General features: G+C 53.5%; 7 protein-coding genes across 7 annotated transcripts; 4 read left to right on the plus strand and 3 right to left on the minus strand.

Annotated features, from left to right (window-relative positions):
• Positions 1–127: 127 nt before the first annotated feature.
• On the plus strand, positions 128–6,590 carry TRIREDRAFT_104180 (uncharacterized protein; the record flags this gene model as incomplete). The annotated part of the gene is made up of 2 exons (XM_006962574.1): positions 128–1,902; positions 1,997–6,590. The coding sequence occupies 2 exons, from the start codon at positions 128–130 to the stop codon at positions 6,588–6,590; spliced, it is 6,369 nt and encodes a 2,122-aa protein (XP_006962636.1).
• Positions 6,591–6,763: 173 nt separating this feature from the next.
• On the minus strand, positions 6,764–7,350 carry TRIREDRAFT_104181 (uncharacterized protein; the record flags this gene model as incomplete). Its single annotated transcript, XM_006962800.1, has 4 exons — positions 6,764–6,833; positions 6,891–7,053; positions 7,120–7,197; positions 7,260–7,350. The coding sequence occupies 4 exons, from the start codon at positions 7,348–7,350 to the stop codon at positions 6,764–6,766; spliced, it is 402 nt and encodes a 133-aa protein (XP_006962862.1).
• Positions 7,351–9,147: 1,797 nt separating this feature from the next.
• Positions 9,148–11,141, minus strand: TRIREDRAFT_104182 (N-terminal binuclear Zn cluster-containing protein; the record flags this gene model as incomplete). Its single annotated transcript, XM_006962801.1, has 6 exons — positions 9,148–9,200; positions 9,249–9,565; positions 9,624–9,865; positions 9,923–9,995; positions 10,079–10,846; positions 10,933–11,141. The coding sequence occupies 6 exons, from the start codon at positions 11,139–11,141 to the stop codon at positions 9,148–9,150; spliced, it is 1,662 nt and encodes a 553-aa protein (XP_006962863.1).
• A 322-nt stretch (positions 11,142–11,463) lies between these two features.
• Positions 11,464–12,576, minus strand: TRIREDRAFT_56370 (isocitrate/isopropylmalate dehydrogenase; the record flags this gene model as incomplete). Its single annotated transcript, XM_006962802.1, has 1 exon — positions 11,464–12,576. One exon carries the CDS (start codon positions 12,574–12,576, stop codon positions 11,464–11,466), a length of 1,113 nt encoding a protein of 370 aa, XP_006962864.1.
• Positions 12,577–14,101: 1,525 nt separating this feature from the next.
• Positions 14,102–15,188, plus strand: TRIREDRAFT_56700 (uncharacterized protein; the record flags this gene model as incomplete). The annotated part of the gene is made up of 2 exons (XM_006962575.1): positions 14,102–14,475; positions 14,546–15,188. Coding segments are annotated over 2 exons (1,017 nt in total), but the record flags the coding sequence as incomplete, so codon positions are not given.
• A 1,259-nt stretch (positions 15,189–16,447) lies between these two features.
• Positions 16,448–17,188, plus strand: TRIREDRAFT_75230 (uncharacterized protein; the record flags this gene model as incomplete). Its single annotated transcript, XM_006962576.1, has 1 exon — positions 16,448–17,188. The coding sequence occupies one exon, from the start codon at positions 16,448–16,450 to the stop codon at positions 17,186–17,188; it is 741 nt and encodes a 246-aa protein (XP_006962638.1).
• A 2,339-nt stretch (positions 17,189–19,527) lies between these two features.
• On the plus strand, positions 19,528–20,025 carry TRIREDRAFT_72602 (uncharacterized protein; the record flags this gene model as incomplete). Its single annotated transcript, XM_006962577.1, has 1 exon — positions 19,528–20,025. The coding sequence occupies one exon, from the start codon at positions 19,528–19,530 to the stop codon at positions 20,023–20,025; it is 498 nt and encodes a 165-aa protein (XP_006962639.1).
• Between the last annotated feature and the right edge of the window lie 8 nt (positions 20,026–20,033).

The following is a 20,033-nucleotide window of genomic DNA, read 5'->3' on the forward strand; positions in this document are numbered from 1 at the left end:
CAAGTTGAGGAGGTTGAGACCAATTGCCGAGTGAAACCTATACTGACGACTGAGACGACTGTGCAATTTGTTTGGCTATTTCGGTAGCACTGAGTGCTTCAGTGTTATCGGACCCTGAACCAGCATCATGAGTCCAACGAGCCTGGCTAGTGATGGGGAAGTCATCTTCCACGACGAGGAGCTAGATGCTGTCTTCATCGGCAGAGACGACATCAGTGACTACAATCCAGAACAGTTACTGCCCGAACCCCCTGAAGTGATAGAGAACATCCGACAATGGCTCCAACCTACCGCATACGACGTTGCGGGAGGCGAGTTCCGCAGACACTTGTCCTCTCATGTCGCGGGCACCGGCCGCTGGCTCACCTCGAGCGATGCGTATCAGAAATGGCTGGATAGCGAAGAGCACGGATTGCTCTGGATCAAGGGAATTCCGGGATCGGGCAAGTCCGTCATGGCAGCCAGCCTCATCGATGAGCTTGCGAAATCGCATCCCGGCTCTCCCGTGCTCTTCTTCTTCTTCCGCCAGATCATCGATGCCAATCATGAGCCCAGAGCCCTCTTACGGGATTGGATGGATCAGCTACTCATCTACAGCCCTCCTCTGCAAACGCAGCTCAAGACATATGTCGAAGCTCATCGGGCGGTTGAAAGCGTATCTCTGGAGGATATGTGGAAGCACCTTCGGCTGGCCTTTGCGAGTCTACCCGCAAGAGTCTTTTGCGTGGCGGACGCACTCGACGAAATAGATTGTGGCCATGACGGCTTCCTACAAGCACTTGGGGAACTCGGCGGATGGCGGCCAAAGACGGTCAAGGTTCTGATCACCAGCCGTCCTGTTGCAAGCGTCGAGATGCCACTGCGGAAGACTCCATGCCTACACATTCGTCTACAAGAGGAGCTGGTAGATGTGGACATTGCGACTTACGTCCATTTCACTCTGTCAAGATCCAGCATTCCGAAGAGCGAATGGAACGTCATTGCGGACGCGGTGCCGGGCCGAGCGAATGGCTTGTTCCTCTACGCCAAACTCGCTATGGATGCATTTCTCGAACCGGGCGTCGATATCAACTCTGTCCTCTCGAGGCTTCCAACGGATTTGAACGCCCTTTACACCGATCTATTAGCTGAACACGCGCAGCGATCCGGGGTGCCGGATGATATCCAGCATCTCATCTTGCAGTCTGTCACCCATGCCACTCGTCCCTTGAGGCTGCTTGAGCTGGCGGAAATGATCAGGATCAGTTTCCGCGGAGACTCCACGCGGGATATCAAAACGACAAAGGGTCTCATAAGAGCTGCGTGCGGACCGTTGCTGGAAATCTTACCAGATGAGACAGTGTCGGTGATTCACCACTCATTCACAGAGTATCTCAAAGGCACTACACGATCTTCAGAGGACCTACAAGCAGGATATCCCGTCTTGCATATGGGTCCGGCCCATGCTCAACTGGCCCTCCAGTGTATCCTATACCTGCAATCGGGATGTCTCAGCGCTGTTGCTCTGGACACAGACGAAGCTATAGACTACCTGTCACAGGCCCAGTGGGGGTTTGGTGGCGAGCAACTCAAGTATGAACGCAAACTGCAAGATGCCGAAGTCCAATTGAGGCTTCAGTACCCGTTCTATGAGTATGCAGCCAGTAACTGGCATATACACGTTGCAAAGTCCGAAGCGGCCGGTCACGATCAAACAGAGATCAACGCGAAGCTCAACGGACTGTTTGACGATGGTGACAACATGAAGGCGTGGCTGCAGATGAGATGGCCGGAGAACAGCATGGGCGCCAGAAAGGTTACGAAGCTTCATATCGCTGCCAAGTCTGGCCTGGTCTCCTTTACCAAAGAACTGCTCTACACCTTTGACGCCGACGTAGTCGACATCTACGATAGAACGCCCATGTAAGCTCATTCTGCCCTGCATTCAACCGGGGCCACAAGGTTCTTTCTTACCTACTCTTTCATAAGCCCTGGCTAACACAAATGCTCTTTACAGTTGGTGGGCTGCATGGGAGGGACATGCAAAGGTTATCATGGCCCTCCTAGAAAGCGGTGCAAACCCGGATATGCCCGACAACTACTCTGGACTCAAGCCTTTGCATGTGGCTGCCAGCAACAACCACGCTGCTGCCGTAACGGCACTGTTGGAAGCAGGCGTCGATCCTCTGACGGAAAAGACTCTCGATGATCCCTGGGTCCGGTGCGGCAATGGCGATTCGTCTATCGGGGACACGCCTCTGATGTATGCCTGCCACGATCACCTCGAGGCACTGAAAGCCTTTCTTCCGTTCATCAAGGACAACCTGGACGTGCTGCACCGCGCTGTGGCGTGGGCCGCCAGCGTGGGCGCCGCAAAGAACGTTACTCTCCTGCTTGAGCAGCCTGGCGTAGATGTCAACACCGCGGTTGACGGCCAGACACCGCTCTATAGGGCGTGTGAGAAGGTGGACGACGTCCAGGTAGCCATGCTTCTGCAGCTCGGCGCGGATCCTAACATCAAATGCGATATTGGCGACAAGAGTGTTGGCTATCAGTGGCCGGAGCCCGCCAAGATGAACTGCTTCTTTGCCTTGTGCAATCGACATGGAGGGGAACGAAATGAAGAGAGGTTGCAGAATATCTTTCCGTTGCTGCTTCAGGCCGGAGTCGACATTCACTACCGCACCCCCTTGGGCGAAACTGCACTTCATACTGCAGTCAACTCGTCAGTCCTCCTCAAGCTACTCCTCGATGCCGGGCTGGACGCAAATGCCGCCACCAATGATGGAGAAAGACCTCTTCATTACCTCCGGTCCTCAAGGTATTCCTTGATGCCATCTGTAGAGCTACTGGTTGAAGAGGGACATGCCGATATCAACGCCGCGACGCATGACGGGCAGACTCCTCTCCATGCTCTCATCCGTATGCTTGAAGGAGACGCCTTGACGAGGTTCTTGGCGTATGGAGCGGATTGCAGGGCTGCTGACAGCAAAGGCAACACGCCGCTGCATCTCCTCATGCAAGGATACGGCGCCCGTGCAGAGACTGTCAGAGCTCTCCTTGTCGGAGGAGCTGATCCCAACGCACGGAACCACGATGGCCTCACTCCGTTGCTACTCTGCAGCTATGTTGACGCGGGCTACATGGACATACTGGACGCGTTCCTCGAGTTCGGCGCCGATATCAATGCAGTTGATCGAAATGGAAACAATCTGCTCTTCCGTCTTCTCTCTACCTCAGAGCGGCATTACGGCGATGTGTCTCAGCGATACCTTGCCCATGTCATTGATCACGGGCTGTCGCCTTTTCAACGCAATTACCATGGCGAAACAGCCCTGCATCAGGCAGTCAAGTACCATGATGCTTCCAGACCTTCCAGGCGTGACGGCGCCACTAATATATCGAGACTCGATTTCCTGATTGACTTGCACCTCGACGTCAAGGCCGTTGACTACAGGGGAAACACTCTGCTGCATACATTGGCTATGCGGAGAAACAATCACAGCTCTTACAATGGCATGCATCTCACCGCATTCTGGCAACAGCTTCTTTCTCTCGGGCTGGACTTGGAGCAGAGAAATCATGCCGGGCGTACGCCGCTTCATTATCTTTGCGCAGCCCGCACTCACACCCTACGATTCAAGCCGGGGACCACTATGCCTATTGACTTTGTGCTCTCTCGGGTGAGGGATGTCAATGTCCCCGATATGGATGGAACCACGCCTCTCCATATAGCTGTGACGTGTGGAAGACTGTATGCAAAGAAGCTGATTGATGCGGGTGCGGACCCTCTGGTGACTACATATGAAGGACTCACTCCTCTTCATCTTGCTGCTCGGTGCAGAGACAGTAACAACGTCGGCCTCCTGCTTCATACCATAAGGGGGCGACAAGAGGCAGCAGCAATTCCTGGCAGCGCCACACAGCAAACAGATTCCGGTACTCCTCATTCTCACAAATCATCGACTGCCTCACACGTCGTACATGGAGTGAACGCAAAAGCAGTACATAAAAACGAGATAATCACGCCTCTCTACTATGCCTGCCGATCAGGGAGACCAGAACTTGTGTCGCTTCTCCTAGACGCCGGGGCGGACGTCCACATCGGGAACCTCCTTGGGGCTTGCCTTGAATTTGAGGAAGAATGCGCGTTATGGAATCAGCCCCGTCTTCCCCAAGATGATGAGGATGAACATGAGTATAATTCTCCCCTTAAACTGACAGATACCTACCGTCACGGTGTGTATGACCCATGGAGCGCTACGATTAAAGGTATCTGTTCCAGCGATACAGCACGACTTGAAGAGATTATTGATATGCTTGTTCGGCATGGCGTCAATACATCTCAGCTCAAGGACAATCCGGAGAAATATCAAGACGGTTTGATCAGGCAAGCTCTGGCGAAGCATCGAGATTATACTGCCGCGTGCTTGAAGCGTGCCCTTAGCCAGGCGTCAAATTGTCGAGATGCTCAAGAAAGCAGAGATGTGGTCACCGAGCTGATTGAGGGTATACAGCACCGCGAAAAAGAAGCTGCACTCGGAGCCCTGAAAGCATCAAGTTTCATCGATCCGGGTGCTGAGGGCCAAGTTGTCCCGCTGCATCTTGTCACTCGCTTTCTCGCTAGAAGGGAGTATCATCTAGTCGAAGAGCTTTCTCGGCTTGGGGTCGGCTTTCTTCCAAAGACGCTCCCAGAGTTCAGGTATGGTCGAGACGACACATGCACCCTATCACATCTCATACAGATGGGCTTCGCATCCCTTGTTGAGCGGATAGGCTCTATAGAAGCAGAGAGAAGGCTTGAAGCAGGAGACTGGCACGCTTTTGGAGACACCACACGGCCTGGTCTCTGGTACTCAAAGAGAGATGGTCCACTCCCCTATACGAGGCCTCTCATCTTCGACGCAGTCCAGTGCGAATTGCCCAACATGGACATCCTTCGACTGCTGGTTGAGCGATTTGCCGTCGATGTCAACGAAACGGACGAGTCTGACGAGGCTGCTCTCTTCCGTGTCGCCCGGGGCGACAACTGGTGGCAAGTTCACCAGGCATTGCCCTATCTGCTCGATGCCGGCGCAGACATTCACATGCGTAACTCCAACGGCCAGACACCCCTCCACATGGCCCTTCAAGCAGACGACAATTGGTACGGCCCCTATAACTGGGAGGCAGCCAGGATCCTGATCGAAAGAGGCGCAGATGTAAACGCAGTCAACGGCAAGGGGCAGAGCTGTCTTGCGTGCGCGCAGCATAACGTGGACATGATAGACTTCCTCGTCAACCACGGAGCCGTTGCAAACGTGGACTCCATCTTCGGCGCCATCGAGTCCGGCAACGTCAGAGTGCTCCGAGCGCTGTTGTCTGGAGGAGTTGACCCCAACACACGTCGAGATGTGCCATCTGGAGCTTCGCACGAAAGGAGGCTGTACAATCTCCAACTGGAGCCACAGGAAGTGTTTCCTCTCTATTATGCCGCCATGCAGTTGAACCCCCCTTGGCATGCCACGGACAATGCGTACGAGGAATTTGCCAAGAGGGAGGATATCGTTCGGATCCTCCTCCAGCATGGAGCTGATCCATTTGCGAAGTTTTTGAAGAAAGACACAAAAGAGGCCAACGCGAACGACTTGTTGGGAGCGCAGACTCCTACCATCGACGTGCCAAAGGGCTGGAAAGAATGCACCCTGTTGCACGAGGCGCTATACGGAGGCATCTTAGCTGATGTATTCTTCGAACTTCCAACTCTCAATGTCAACCACCGAGACGCAAAGGGACGCACTCTTCTCCACATGATATGCGAGAACAGGTGCCATCCAGACAGTGGCGGCCCAGATCATATTGTTGGTTCATACACGAAGCATCACGGTGATAGTCTCAAGGAGCGTGTCGCCGTCTTTGAACGGCTGCTGTCTCTCGGCGCAGACCTGGAGGCTACAGATAACTTTGGTCGAAACGTCCTGCATTACATGCTCGGTGGCGAGGTCGACATCGAGTCTTCTGCGTTCAGAAACTTCTTTGCTTATACACTTGCCAAAGCTCCCTCGCTGATGAACCAGCCAGATGGAAATGGCGAGACTCCATTTCACTCTGCCGTGATCCGAGCAGTCCGGAAGAACGCAACTGGCGGAGCAGAGATGCTGTTGCAGGCCGGGGCAGATTACACCGTCGTTAACAGGGACGGAGACACTCTGCTTCACATACTAGGCCGCGGCCTTGCCATTGCAACTTTGCGCGCGTTGTTTGAGACTCTCGTCAACCGAGGCCTTGACATTAACGCTCGCAACAATCGTGGCGAGACAGCTCTCTTTTCATTCTACAGCTGCCCCAAGACGAACGCCAATGCGCAGTACTTTCCTGAGCCAGATAGACCTTCTGGGGAACATACGACGGCACTGTTAGAGAAGCTTGGTGGTGACTTTTTAGCTAGAGATGCTCGGGGACGAGGGCTGTTGCATGTTGCTGCGGGCGGAGACGTGGAACGGTTCAGGGAGTTGATGGAGTTGGGGCTTGATGTTATGGCGGAGGATAATGCGCAGCAGACGGCCATTGATGCGGCTGCTGCCTGTGGGAACAGGGATATCTTGGAGATTTTTGAGAAGAAGAAGGACTGAAGTACGAAAGCGGCAGAAGCGCTCAGGCACAAATTGTTGTTGGAATCACGCCTTGTCATTCTATTAATGCTACAGTGTAATAGAGGGAGATATGATGGCAGTCTAGGAATGACTACATATGCGTCAATGCTGACTCTATCGTGAAAATGAATGATTGAGAGCGCTCAGACATTTCAGGAATCCTTGCACTGGTAAAAGTCCTTGTCATCAGGCCTCGTCTTATGAGCATAAGTACCGCAGTATCTAAGGGACGTCAGAAATGCACATTAGAGACCAGCTGGATGCTTTTTTTGAGCTTACCGTGCTACCAACTCGCCTCCTTCCTGGACAAAGGTGAATATGGCCCTCGACAACAAAGGATCTCCTCCACTGTAAGGAAACGTCCACAGGAGCGGATAGCCCCAGAGTTCAGTGCCACAGTCGGGTCGGTTAAAGTGGTAGATGTGAGGGTACTTTCGAGCACCTGAATGATGACAGACGGTCAATCATGAAGTCGTGGGCAAGCAAGATTATGGGCTTGCCCGCTTACCAATAGGGTTGTCTTTGTGTTGAAGGGCAGCGTTGCCAGCGGCTTCAACATCGGAGGGCTTGAAGGCGCGGATGTTTCCTGCACGTTTGAAGGTAAGTCGCCTCCCCTATGACCTCTTCACACTAACATGGCTCTCTTACCGCAGACTACATCTTTCTTGGGAAGATTGGTCACCTTGGCGCTGGCCCCCGAGGCGGCCAGGAGGGCGGCGATGCAAGAAAGGGGCTTCATTCTGGACAATACTTGGTAAAGCTTGATTGATGGTGTGAAGTACTCCGTAGATGCCTGAAAGATGTCGCATACTTATACCTCGAGGTCAAGTCCCCTGACATTGAGAGAGGCCAACCTGCGCTCGAACGCTTGCTCAACTTGCCAGCTCACAATCCCTTTAGGGAGTGCTTCTTGGCTCTCCTCCTCCAATGGGTTTTTAGGGGGAAAAAAAATATCTGCCCTACATACGGATGCATGTTCCAGCCTGCGATCCCACGCTTTGATTTACTTGCCACTCACGTCAGTCCATCTTGCCACAATGTGTCTCGGAACTCGGGGTTGATCTATCATTACTACTCCCAGTTCACAGCCTCAGTCTCCTCCCCACAGTGGGAGTGACATCCCGAAGTGTTTCTGCGGTGCGGCCGCATGCTTTCCCGAGACAAAACGAAACAAACACGCGATGCCAGCTGTCAGTCATGTCTGTGATCCATGCGGCATATCGCCGAGCGGTGTGATCTGTGTGTGGGTGAGATGGTTTTGACACATGGCGCGAGTAATACGGTAGTAGCAGTAACGTCATTGTAGGGAGCTGTCATGGGCAATGTCAAGACAGAATTTCACTGCGGCATTACCCGCTGGGTGACATCAAGCTCGTGTCCTCCTGCAAACCCGTCATGATGCAGTACATCCACGGCAAAGACTGAGCTGAGTGGCACAAAGGACAGAACAAGGATCGCTAGGTAGCAAAGACAACAGTCAAGGACAACACTTGGACTACTTCTCAGAGACTTCACTGACATGATGGGAAGCAACATGGTAACTTCACGTTCAACAAGTCGACCAGACTGTACCCAGAACTATAAGTTAAACAAGTATACATGGACACAGCAGCTCTATGTGCTTGTTTATTAGTAACCAGCACAGATCTAAAGGGAGCAAATGGCTACTGTTAGCCGGAGTTACGGTGGACTGTGGCCGGAGCCGGAGCCGGAGCCGGAGCTGGAGCTTCCAGTAATGGAATTGGTGTTGGGTAGAAGAGGCATCGGGGATTATAAAACAAGACTTTCACTGTTCAATGGATGTGAACAGCTTAGATACTATGAAAACTCCAGTTTGACCATATAATTTGACGATTCTCTGATCAAATGCCTTCGCAACTTGTCAAATTACAGGGCTAAGAACAGACACTTGGATGTTTTCAGCTCCTTTCAAGCCTGCTTTTCTCCGCAACCATACACTCTACCCTCACAGAATCGCCTTGCAAAATCTCCTATCCGCGCTGGTCTCACCAACGACGCAGTTCTGCGCAGATCCGTGGCTTGCAAAGGCAAAGAAGCGGATTGGAAGGGCGACCAGCCCCGACATCCACATTGCTTCTCCCTCTGGGATAATATATACTTGGACTGCGGAACCCCAATTCTATCTCGATGTTACGTTTGGTGGCGATGAACTCCACATCACCTTTGCCCACCTTGGGTCCGATTATCGTACACTGTTGAAGGTTGCGATATGACTTGCATATGTACGGTCCTGAGCGTGCTTTATGCATATCCTGGGAGAAGAATTTGCAACTGTCAGATCGATATTCGCGGTTCAGCAAGCAATCGCCGTCTTGATCAGCAGCAAAACCGGTAAAGTAATCGATCCCGAAAGGCAAAGAACTTGCCCAGACCACATGTTCTTTCAAAGTACCTCAGCAAGCGGTGCCGTTGTGAGCATCACCACCCCCACGCCTCCACGTCTGATTGACGGACGTGGTCCGCGATGGCTCATCTCGGGCACAGTAAGGGGGACGATTCGCCGTGATGTTTGCATCTACCTCATTGCTTGCATGATTTCGTGCCGCGACAGCAACGAGAGATACGATTCTGTGTATGTCAGCGGGCATCCAGTTGTCATTTCCTGTGAAGACGTACGAGCAACCTGCCATCGACGGCCGATGACCTCCATCGCCTGCTTAATCAGATGCAACTTGTCAGCGGTGGCACCGCCGGGCGTCGACCGCGATGCTTCCAAATGCAGCAGCGCAACTCTATAAAACATATGCAGGAGGAACGGAGACGAGCGGTTGTGTATCTCCATAAAGGATCGCCGTGTAAGGATATGGTTAGAAATCTGCAGCGCCGTTTGTGAGATCGCATCGGTCTCCGTAGACAGCTGGTCGAGAGACGTGACGGACGATCCCGACCTGTCCTTATTCTTTGCCTGGGAAGAGTCCAGGAGAAGGATCCCGCTTGGAGTTGTTAGTGACCACACCAGACAGAAGCAGAGTCGTCGAAGATTGAACGTACCAATAACACACAGCCGTCTGGGAGCAGAATTCCATCTGCCTCAGGTGCGCTTCGAGCCTGGAAACGTTGACGAGGGAGAATATGGTGCGCCTCAGCTGCGCCGTCTCGCTCTCTGGAGATCCTTCGGCAACATGGCGGAGAACCTGGCCGAGTAAGTGAGCGGCCTGTGCGAAGCGAGCAAAGCGGCCCAGGTCGAGGGCAGTGGCTGAGCCCAGTGTGTATGCGTCCTCCGGTCTGCCAGACTATTGGACCTTGTGTCAAAGATGAACCAGCCAGGAGGCTTAGCAACTAGAACTTACTCCATTATTGAAGGCAGCATCATCAACAGGTAGCCAGTTCTCCAAGATTGGGTCGGGCGTCACTAGGTGGCGACTGGGGTCACACAGGTTTAGAAATCTGAGGCTGCGGTCAACTTCAAATTCGGTAAGATGTAGAGCATAGGGGAGTATCAATACCTATCCAGAACAAGTATTGACCACCAGACTCTGCGGCGTTCCTCCAATTCGTTCCAGGATATTCCAGTCAAGTCTCGATGCAAAATCGACTTGTCAATCCCTAGAGCGGTAGCATAGCGAGCACACCCGGCGATGGACAAGAAGGCTGATGGATACACGCCATGTCCAATCTCATAGAGAGCCACAAGAACCGAAGCCTGGATAACCTGCAGAGACAAAACACCAGAGTGCTCGAGCCTAAACTGCAGATGCTTTGTGGCCTGGTAAAGCGGCGTCCTCGGGTTCGAAACCTGCTCGCTGGACAGCCTCATGGCAAGAATGAGATAGAACAGCTCAGCGCGCTTATGCGTAAGCCAGCTGACAAGATTCGCCAGGAACTGGATCCGAGACACAACCGGCATCCACTCGTGCACAGAAGCAAAGAACTTGTCGGAGGTCGCCTTGATGTTGGCAACATCTCCCACAAAGTCCGACACTTGCTTTGTGATGAGATGGTCCACGGATGGCTCCGGGACTCTGAGCTGGGCGCTGGTGAAGGCCTCCGGATCGAGGAAGCGCTCGGTGAGAAAGTTGGCCGCGGCGGACGGAGAAGAGCCGAGGTGGAGGGCATGATCGTATTCCGGGCTTGGGTGCGATGTCTCGGCTGTAAAGGAGGCCTGGTCCGTGAGCAAGCCGGAGGTGGGAGACACGACAGCGTTGGACGGAGCAGGTCGAGTCTTTCGCTCTCTCTTCTTGCGGCGATACGGATAGTCGCACACGATCCGCTTTCTACAGCGCAGTTTGCCACGGATCAGTATATATACAAGAACACCTTTGTTTTACCGGCGACGGTAACTCGGACAAGTCGCCCTCACCGGAGACAGCCTCTGCACTGCGGAAGAGCCCGGTCGCACCGCCTCTTCGAGTCGCGGCATGCTAAGCAGGCAAACGGCGCGGGCGTCGTCGCCAGGCTTTCATATCGCCCGTCCATGATGGGGGGAAGAATAGTAGCGTCTTCCGGCAGCAGGGAACTGATGGCTGCGGATGTACGAGTCACGCAGCAGCTGGAGGATGGCTGCGGCATCTTGCGGACAGATGGCGAGCTGATATGACCGCTCAAGTGCGGGTTTGACAGAATGGTGGCGCTGACAAATTTGGGGATGGAGATGCCGAGGTCTGGTATTTCATGTGGCTTTGGCTGACATGAAGAACGCCATCGTCTTATTTGGGCTTTATCGGTATACAGTACAGGTATCCTTGATCTGATCCGGATTCCGGACATTATCCAAGTTTGATAGAACTACATTGTTTTGGTGTGTTGAGAAAGCCCTGAGACGCCCGAGAATGACTTACACGCATCATCTCCGTCTAGATCCAAGCATGAACAAGGTAGCATAAACCAGAACTCACTTCCTCCCAGACATCTCACCTCCAGCCAACCTCCAAATCTCATCGTCTATGTCCTTCCCAAAGCTCTTCGTCGTCCCCTTGCCCCCAATATCCGGCGTCACCACTCCCTCCTCCGCCCGAGCCATGACATTCTCCATTGCCTGAAGCAGCAGGCCAGCAGCCCTGTCATGCCCAAAGTGCTGCAGCAGCATCTGGCCAGCCCAAACCATGCCCACCGGGTTCGCAACCCCCTTTCCCGCAATGTCCGGAGCGCTGCCGTGAACGGGCTCGAAGAGGCTGGGGAACTTGCCGTCCGGGTTGATGTTTGCAGACGGCGCGATGCCAATGGTGCCCGTGCATGCAGGCCCCAGGTCGGACAGAATGTCGCCAAAGAGGTTGCTGCCGACGACCACGTCAAACATGTTGGGCCGCTGCACAAAGTGAGCCGTCAGGATGTCGATGTGGTACTTGTCCACGGCAACGTCGGGGTACTTGGCCGCCATCTCCTGGACCCTCGAGTCCCAGTAGGGCATCGTGATGCTGATGCCGTTGCTCTTGGTCGCGCTCGTCAACTTCTTGCGCGGCCGGCTCTGCGCAAGGTCAAACGCGTACCGCAGCACGCGATCAACGCCCGTCCTCGTCATGACCGTCTCTTGGACGACAATCTCGCGGTCCGTCCCCTCAAACATCTTGCCTCCGATGCTGCTGTACTCTCCCTCGGTGTTCTCCCTCACGATCCAAAAGTCAATGTCGCCCGGCTTGCGGTTGGCCAGGGGGCACGGAACGCCGGGCATCAGGCGGCAAGGCCGGAGATTGATGTACTGGTCGAACTCGCGGCGGAACTTGATGAGGCTCCCCCAGAGCGAGACATCGTCCGGAACGAAGTCCGGCATGCCCACGGCGCCAAAGTAGATGGCATCGAATCGGAGAAGCGTCTGCTTCCAGTCCGGCGGCATCATGTCGCCGTGCTTCTGGAAGTAGTCGCAGCTCGCGAAGTCGAACCATTCAAATTGCATCGGGATTTTGTAGATCTTGGAGAGAGACTCCAGACAGGTTACGCCGACGGGCATGACTTCTTTTCCGATGCCATCGCCAGGAATGACGGCGATTTTGAGGGGTTTGGCCGCCATCTTGTCTTGTTTCTGTGTAAGCCGGCACAGGGGGGGCAACACCAGAAGGAGAGCGGTAAAACAGCACGGAATTCTAGATGAAGCGACGATGATGAGCTTGGGTTTGAATGTTGTTCACAAAGAGACTGGTGAGAGAAGCAGCACACGGCAAACGATCAGCATTCGTACCTATGTACGCTTCTTCTTTCATCCGCATGTTCGCATGCAAAAGTAGCCGACTCAATAGGCGGGGTATCGTGCTTCTCGCCAGTATTAGGTGATATACGCATGCTGGGAAAGAGTATAAAATGAGACCCCTTTATATGCCAAATTGTTCCTTGGTTTCTCAAGTGCGCTCTCATTGTTTCAAGCCACAAACATGTCCTCTGAACATGATCAACGTACCTGCAGAGTCACCACAAGGGAGACATGTTCCCATACCAGCAACTCACTGCCAGAGTCCCAACTTGATCACCATCACGAGTCGGTATGATTAAGGTGGGCAGGACTCGTGGATCTTCCAGTTCCTCTAGTAAACCCTGACGACTCTGCCTTTTGCCCATCTTGCAACTCTCCTTTTGCCCAAGCAACACCAGCCTCACTTCTACATCACATTTCTTGTTGTTCACATTCACTAAGGCATAGATTGCGAAGACACAGAGTCCCGAGCCATCCATCAGCCCTTCCATCAACCATTTCCCTAATCCGGCAATCCTTCTCAAGGCAACATATATTCGCACCAATCATCTACATATACGCAACTCACACCCCTCGGCAACACCGCATTATTAATCGCAGAGAACAACACGAACCGCAACCACTCAAAACGAATCGCATCCCACATCAAAACAGCCCTCTGCACTGCACATAGCGGAGAATTCGGCATTTTCGACATTAGCAATCATTGCGCTCCGCTAACTTCACTATACATCTCGAGGATGCCATCCATGGCAAGTGTTCGCACTTCAACGTCTTTCACCGAGGCTCTCCACTTTCTTCAGGGCTCAAACTCTTAAGGCAACCCGAGGCATAACGACTGCAACAGGAAAATCGATACCATTCATACAACACTTTATTACATTCATTACAAATGGCGTTCCACTTATTGCAAGAGCATGAGAAGGCCGCCAGGTTGAAGGGTTCAAGCCATGCATGTAGAACTAGACCGGATCCGACAGAACCGCCGTTGCGCCCGATTAGTGTAGATGCTTCAGCTTCTCGCCGTGGATGCTCCAACCAAATCCTACATAAATAGATAGACTTCTACTAGAATTTACCATGATCTGGATCATCTCCAAGTCACACAGCTCAAGTCAATTGACAACCAGTTCATCGGATTTTGTTTCGGCGTTTAAATTCTTTGCTTCACCTATAGAGTCATCGTTAACAACCCCCTAACCTTCATATCGATCCCTATCCTCCCTCTCTCATCAAACGCTCACATCATCATCATCATCATCATCACCATCATGGCTGGCGAATTTGTTCTTGTAAGTGACCTTGCCTGTCCCCTACAACATCATCATCCATGGCTAACAACCGATAGCTCACCGGAGCCACTGGCATGATCGGCTTCCGGACCCTAGTCTTCCTCCTCGAGGCAGGCTACAAGGTCCGCGCCGCCGTCAGAAACCAAGCCGGCTTTGACAGAATCTCACAGCTCGGACCCGTCGCCCCATATGCCTCCCAACTGAGCAGCATCATTGTCCCAGACATCACCGTGCCAGGAGCCTACGACGAAGCTGTCAAGGACGTCGAGTACATTGTGCATGTCGCCTCTCCGCTGGCAAGCAACGCTCCCCCGGGCATTGACTATGACAGCTACATGATCCAACCAGCCATCCACGGCACTGTGGGCATCCTCGAGTCGGCAATCAAGACAACAAGTGTCAAGAGGATCGTCATTACGGGATCCGTCATGTCTATAACTACTCCGGCAATCCTAAGCTCAGGCGAATACATCAATGGCAAGTCACTCCTGAATAACAAGGCACCTCGTGTCAATCGACCCATCTCAAGTCAACATCACTTTGCTAACCTTCTCTCACGCAGAGGAATCCCGAGTCCCAACGTCTCATGGCCCCTTTACAAACGTCATGGACGCCTACGCCGCCTCCAAATCCGCCGCCTTTAACGAGACCAAGAAGTTCGTCGCAGAAAAGAACCCCCCGTTCGACGTCATCCACGTTCTCCCCCTCTTCGTCCTAGGACGCGACGACACCGTCACCACCGCCGAGCAGATTGTCAAGGGAACCAACAAGATCCTCATGGCTCCTCTCCTTGGCACACCAAGGCCTCCCATCCCAGGCGCCCCAGTCCACCTCGACGACGTCGCCCGACTCCATGTCCTCTCGCTGGATCCAAAGGTTGATGGCAACCAGGATTTCTTGGCCGGATCCCATTCTCTCGAGCCCTTTGAGTGGAGCGACTCGGTCAACATTATCAAGAAGCATTTTCCGCAGGCTGTGGCGGATGGCGTGTTCAAGTTTGAGGCTGCCGAGCAGCTTGTGACGTTCAAGACGCAGGTGGACAGTACCAAGGCGGAGAAGATGTTTGGGTTCAAGTTTAAGAGGTTCGAGGAGCAGGTTGTATCTGTCGTAGGCCACTACTTGGAGCTGTTGGGTAAGAACTAGGAGACTGACGATGAGCTGAGCGATGTAGTCATGGATGAGAAGAAGATGAGTTGAAATAGATTATCAGTTGAACCGGACCTGATGATGATCAAACATGCGATGCCACTTACTTTGCCAGAATATTGTCGTCAAGAGGGAAGGGGGGCGGCTACGACGACAGCTCGCATTCACAACCCTACATCACGACAAGTGAACAAGCAGTTCATAGTCGGGAAGGTAGTAAAAGGGAAGTGCATATCAGTGAGGGCTAAGCAGATATCACAATGTAACACACAATTGACGTGCACTAAGCTACAGAGTCTCATAAGGCTAGGGATAGTAATTCGACCAAAAAGCTGCCCATTCCTGCTTCAAATTGAGGTATGTCTTTTTCCACGCAAATAATAAGTCGTCTACCTGATTCTATTGGCTTTCTCGGTGTGTTGTTTGCGGTTTCTTCATGGGCACAACTACCCTGAAGTAATTCAGCTGCCATCCAAGGACACCCATTGACTGTGTGTCTAGGCTTGAAAGACTGCCGAAAAAAAAAGCCTTGGGCGTAGCGGTTAAATGTTCATTGCTTAGGATTAATAATTCGAATGTACTGTTACTAGGCAGATGATTGATGTGATGCTTAGATACCTCCATCGCATGCCTCTGCGGTCATAGTCGGCCGCGCATCGTCCATCGCTATCATGGCCCGACCAAACACCAGGTAGTACACAACAGAGATGTCACATAGCGTACGAAAGAAGTCGAAGAAAGATAAACAAGACAAAGTATAACAGAAGAAAGGAACAAGATCAATTCGGTCGGCAGCACTCGCGCCTTGTCATCCTCCGTCGCGCGGAAGCGCAAAAAGCGAACGGGCGACGCCACGGTCGGATTTATCAACACACGCTTTGTGCCTGTTAATCCGATCGGGAGCTACCTTAGTATTTCCATTGGCGTCAAAATCCGACAGCTGTGTCTAACACCAACGCCGCGGCGGCGTGATGGCATGATGTTCGCACAAATCTCGGTTTCGTCAACGAAAAACTATGAAAGGAATTATAGACATTATCCTGAGGTTGAATCAAGTATATAAAGATGATTCGTGTCGTCGTTTTGTCTCATCATCATTCATCTCCAACACATCATCAACACAAACAACAAGCACTTCACAATAAAGCATCACTTACACGCTGCAACACCAAATCACACACATCACATCTTCATACACTTGACCTCGAAGACAAACAGCAGCAACCACCACCACCACAGCATCAAAGACACTCGCAATGTCTCTCCAAGACAAGGTCATCCTCATCACCGGCGCCTCCAGCGGCATCGGCAAGGCCACCGCCCAGCGGCTCTACAAAGAGGGCGCCCGCATCGTGGTCAACTACCACAGCGACGACTCCGCCGCCAACGCCCTGGTCGAGTCCTTTGGCCCCGACCGCGCCATTGCCGTCCGGGCCGACGCCGCCAACATCAGCGACATTGACCGCCTGGTCAGGACGACGGTGGACAAGTTTGGACGCATCGACGTCGTCGTGGCAAACGCCGGCCTGATGCTGATGCGGGACGTCGAGGACACCACGGAAGACGACTTTGGCCAAATGTTCGACATCAACGTCAAGGGCCCGTACTTTCTCGCGCAAAAGGCCGTGCCTCACATGCCTCCCGGGTCCCGCATCATCTTCATCTCCACGGGCGTCTGCCACTACTCGTCCGTGCCGGCAAAGTACCTCCTCTACGCGGCCACAAAGGGCGCCATCGAGCAGATGACGCGGGTCATGGCCAAGGGGCTGGCCGCCAAGGGCATCATCGTCAACGCCGTGGCTCCTGGTCCGACGGCGACGGAGCTCTTCTTCAAGGGGAAGCCCGAGAGCGTGGTCAACGCCATCAAGGGCTGGAGTCCGTTCAACCGGCTGGGCCAGCCCGAGGAGGTGGCCAACACGATCAAGTTTCTGGCCAGCGACGAGAGCTCATGGGTGGTGGGACAGACGGTGCTTGTGAATGGGGGAATCATGGTGTGATGATGGGATATGGCGAAGGCATTTTGCATGTTTACCTAGAGCACGGACTGGGGTTGATTGGGGCGTGTTTGTGGAATTTCAATCATCTCGATAGCATATAGACTGGATCATACTTACCTAGATGGCGATGGCTTTTCAGCTGAAATTGAACTGATTGATTGATATCATCAAATGCGCTGGTCTTGTCTTTCACGTGCTTCTGGAAGGCCTTTGACCTCTTCCGGCCGATGCCATTGAAAGCAAGCAGCTGACGCGGGCAATTCGGGGTACGTACCGAGAGAAACCGAGCAATCCATGTGAATGGGACGCGCTAGACTACACTCGACTAGCGCACTCCAACCTTGAAGAAACGCATGAAGACGCATCCCTTGAATCATTGATCCCAGCTCTCGTCATCCAAGCATGACAGGTGCATTGATACATACTAGATGCTGGACGACAGCTCCCGTCTCTCTGGATAAGGCTTGAACTTGCGAATACTACATAAGAACCAACTGTAAGCACTGTGCGATCAACTTCCCCTGATCAGCGCGAGGCTTGTCTTTTTGTACCTACGAAATGCTTCCTCCCCTTTTCCGGAGAGCACATGACAGAAACTGCATTTCGCTTCCGTCGATATATGTATCCCTTGTCATGATACACTGCGTAAGAAAACAACTCGGAAGATGGCTCCAGCAGCAACCCCGTATGGTCACTTGATAGACTCGTCACTGCTCGAATGCAACCCACAGTCTATACATACATACATACATACATACATACCCGGCGTCCAACCGTCACAAGAGGATGCGGAGAAGAGAAGGCATTATCGAAAAGACCGTCAACGGCCGCCACGGCATGCACGGAACCGTGTATGTAGGTAGATACCCCAGACTCCTCCAGCCGCTCGCTGTTGGACCGACAAGAATGGCAAAAGGCCCAAGCACAAAAACACCCCATGCTCGCCATGTCGCCGGTGCAGAATTGTCACGCCACGCCCGAGCCGGGCCAAGGCTCTCGACTCCAACGGTGTGCCCCGTTTGTAGGAACCGGCCTCATCCTGCACCGTCGGTGATGGTGTCTTGTCCCTGTAAAGAACAGAACTCCAGCTCCCCAGAAACTCATTCCCCCGCATCCATCAGCCCATGGACACATGCAGACTACACCCTCTTTGTACCTTGGATTCCATCAAGACAGACCCCCATCTGCATCCTCTATACTAGTAGTAATAACACAAGGTGTCAAGCTCCGTCTCTTCAAGCAACCCTCCTCGCGCCTCCGGAGCAAAATCAGAAGCCCGACCGACGGAGTTCGCGTGTGCATGCGCCAGTTACCAAGTACCGGTACATGCACAGTGTGACCTGCAGGCTGGTCCGTTGACCCGCCCCCAGGCCATCCAGGTGCTCCCGGTTGCTGTACCTTGGGAAATTCCCACTCGCCGCGGCCTATCGCAGCGCAGCCATTAGCACTCCAGGGCCCGCCATCCGTCCGGTCTAGGTCCAGGTAAGGATACAAGTACCTGTACATGTACCGAGTGCCGTCACTGCGGCTGGCTGAGTCCGTTAAAATCTGCATGTGCCCGAGTTTTGCCGACTACCTCGACGTCAGAATCGCTGCCATTTGATACCTTACCTTACCTTACCCTCAACTCGCTTGATCCCATCTCCGGACAAACGGCCATTTCTTCAGCAACTCCTCGGCTTGCGTCCATCGCCAGGAACCTGCGACTCTATTTCATCTGCCATCACGAGACACTTCTCCGTCTTCTCGCCTCGATCCGTCTCTCTCTCCCGTCACTCCCGCCTCTCTCTCTCTCTCTCTTTCTCCATCTCCCTTCAGCCGCCCTCTTGAGAAAAAAAAATCCTGCACACAACCTGACAAGCTACGCCCATCCTCCGACTCTCTAATCTGACTGCAAGCGACCGCTCCGAAAATAAACCCGCCCAGGCCTCACCGCATCACGGCCCAGCGCGCGCGACGACGTTGCCTCATCCGATCGCCCTCCAGCAGCTGCAGCCCGTTCAAGCGCAGACATACATCATCCTGCTGCAAGCCCCGACACCTCTGATAGGCCACAGCACCTGTTTCGCCCTTCTTCAACCCTACACGCAACGCACACGCACACGCAAAGTCGCCATAGTCCACCTCGACGCATATATAAATAAAATAAATATAGGCAGCGAGCTGCATCAGACAATCGACAGCAGCCTGCACAGGGCCGAAGCGAAACAAACCACCCGAAGCACACACACACACACACACACACACACACATATATCCACCCCTCCGGAAGCAAACAAACAAACAAACAAACAAACAACACCGCCGAAACAGAAGCGATACCGCAGCCAAACACCGCGATGCCCTCGCAGCGTCCCTTCTTCCTCTCCTCCTTCTTCAACTCCTTCCGCCAGCAAGCGCCCTCCCTCACCCAGCAAGCAAGCAAACACTCCTCCCAGGCCGCATCCGCATCAGCCGCCGCCGCCGCCGCTGCCGCCTCCACAACAGCTGCTGCTGCTGCCGCCTCAGCTTCATCAAGCGGCGCCTCCTCCGCTGCCCGTGCAATCTCCACAAGCGCTGCCGCAGCAACGACGACGACGGCGACGACATCGCCCTCGTCCACCAACGTCGCCATCCACACGCCCCGCGGCTCGCCCGGCGGCGCCATTCCCATCCCTCATGGCTCGCGCAGGAGAGGCAGCGACAGCAGCAGCGAGGGCTTTCGCGACGCCCTCGGCGCGGACAAGTGGTATATCGGCGGCAGGACGGCGGCAGGAGAGGAAAAGTTCTTTAAGCTGGGCGTGATTCGACGGGTCAGGAGTAATGATGGCTTGAGCCTCGATCGCCTGAGCTTATAGGTGATACG

This window comes from Trichoderma reesei (assembly GCF_000167675.1).
Source record: "Trichoderma reesei QM6a unplaced genomic scaffold TRIREscaffold_3, whole genome shotgun sequence".
Taxonomy (NCBI): domain Eukaryota; kingdom Fungi; phylum Ascomycota; class Sordariomycetes; order Hypocreales; family Hypocreaceae; genus Trichoderma; species Trichoderma reesei.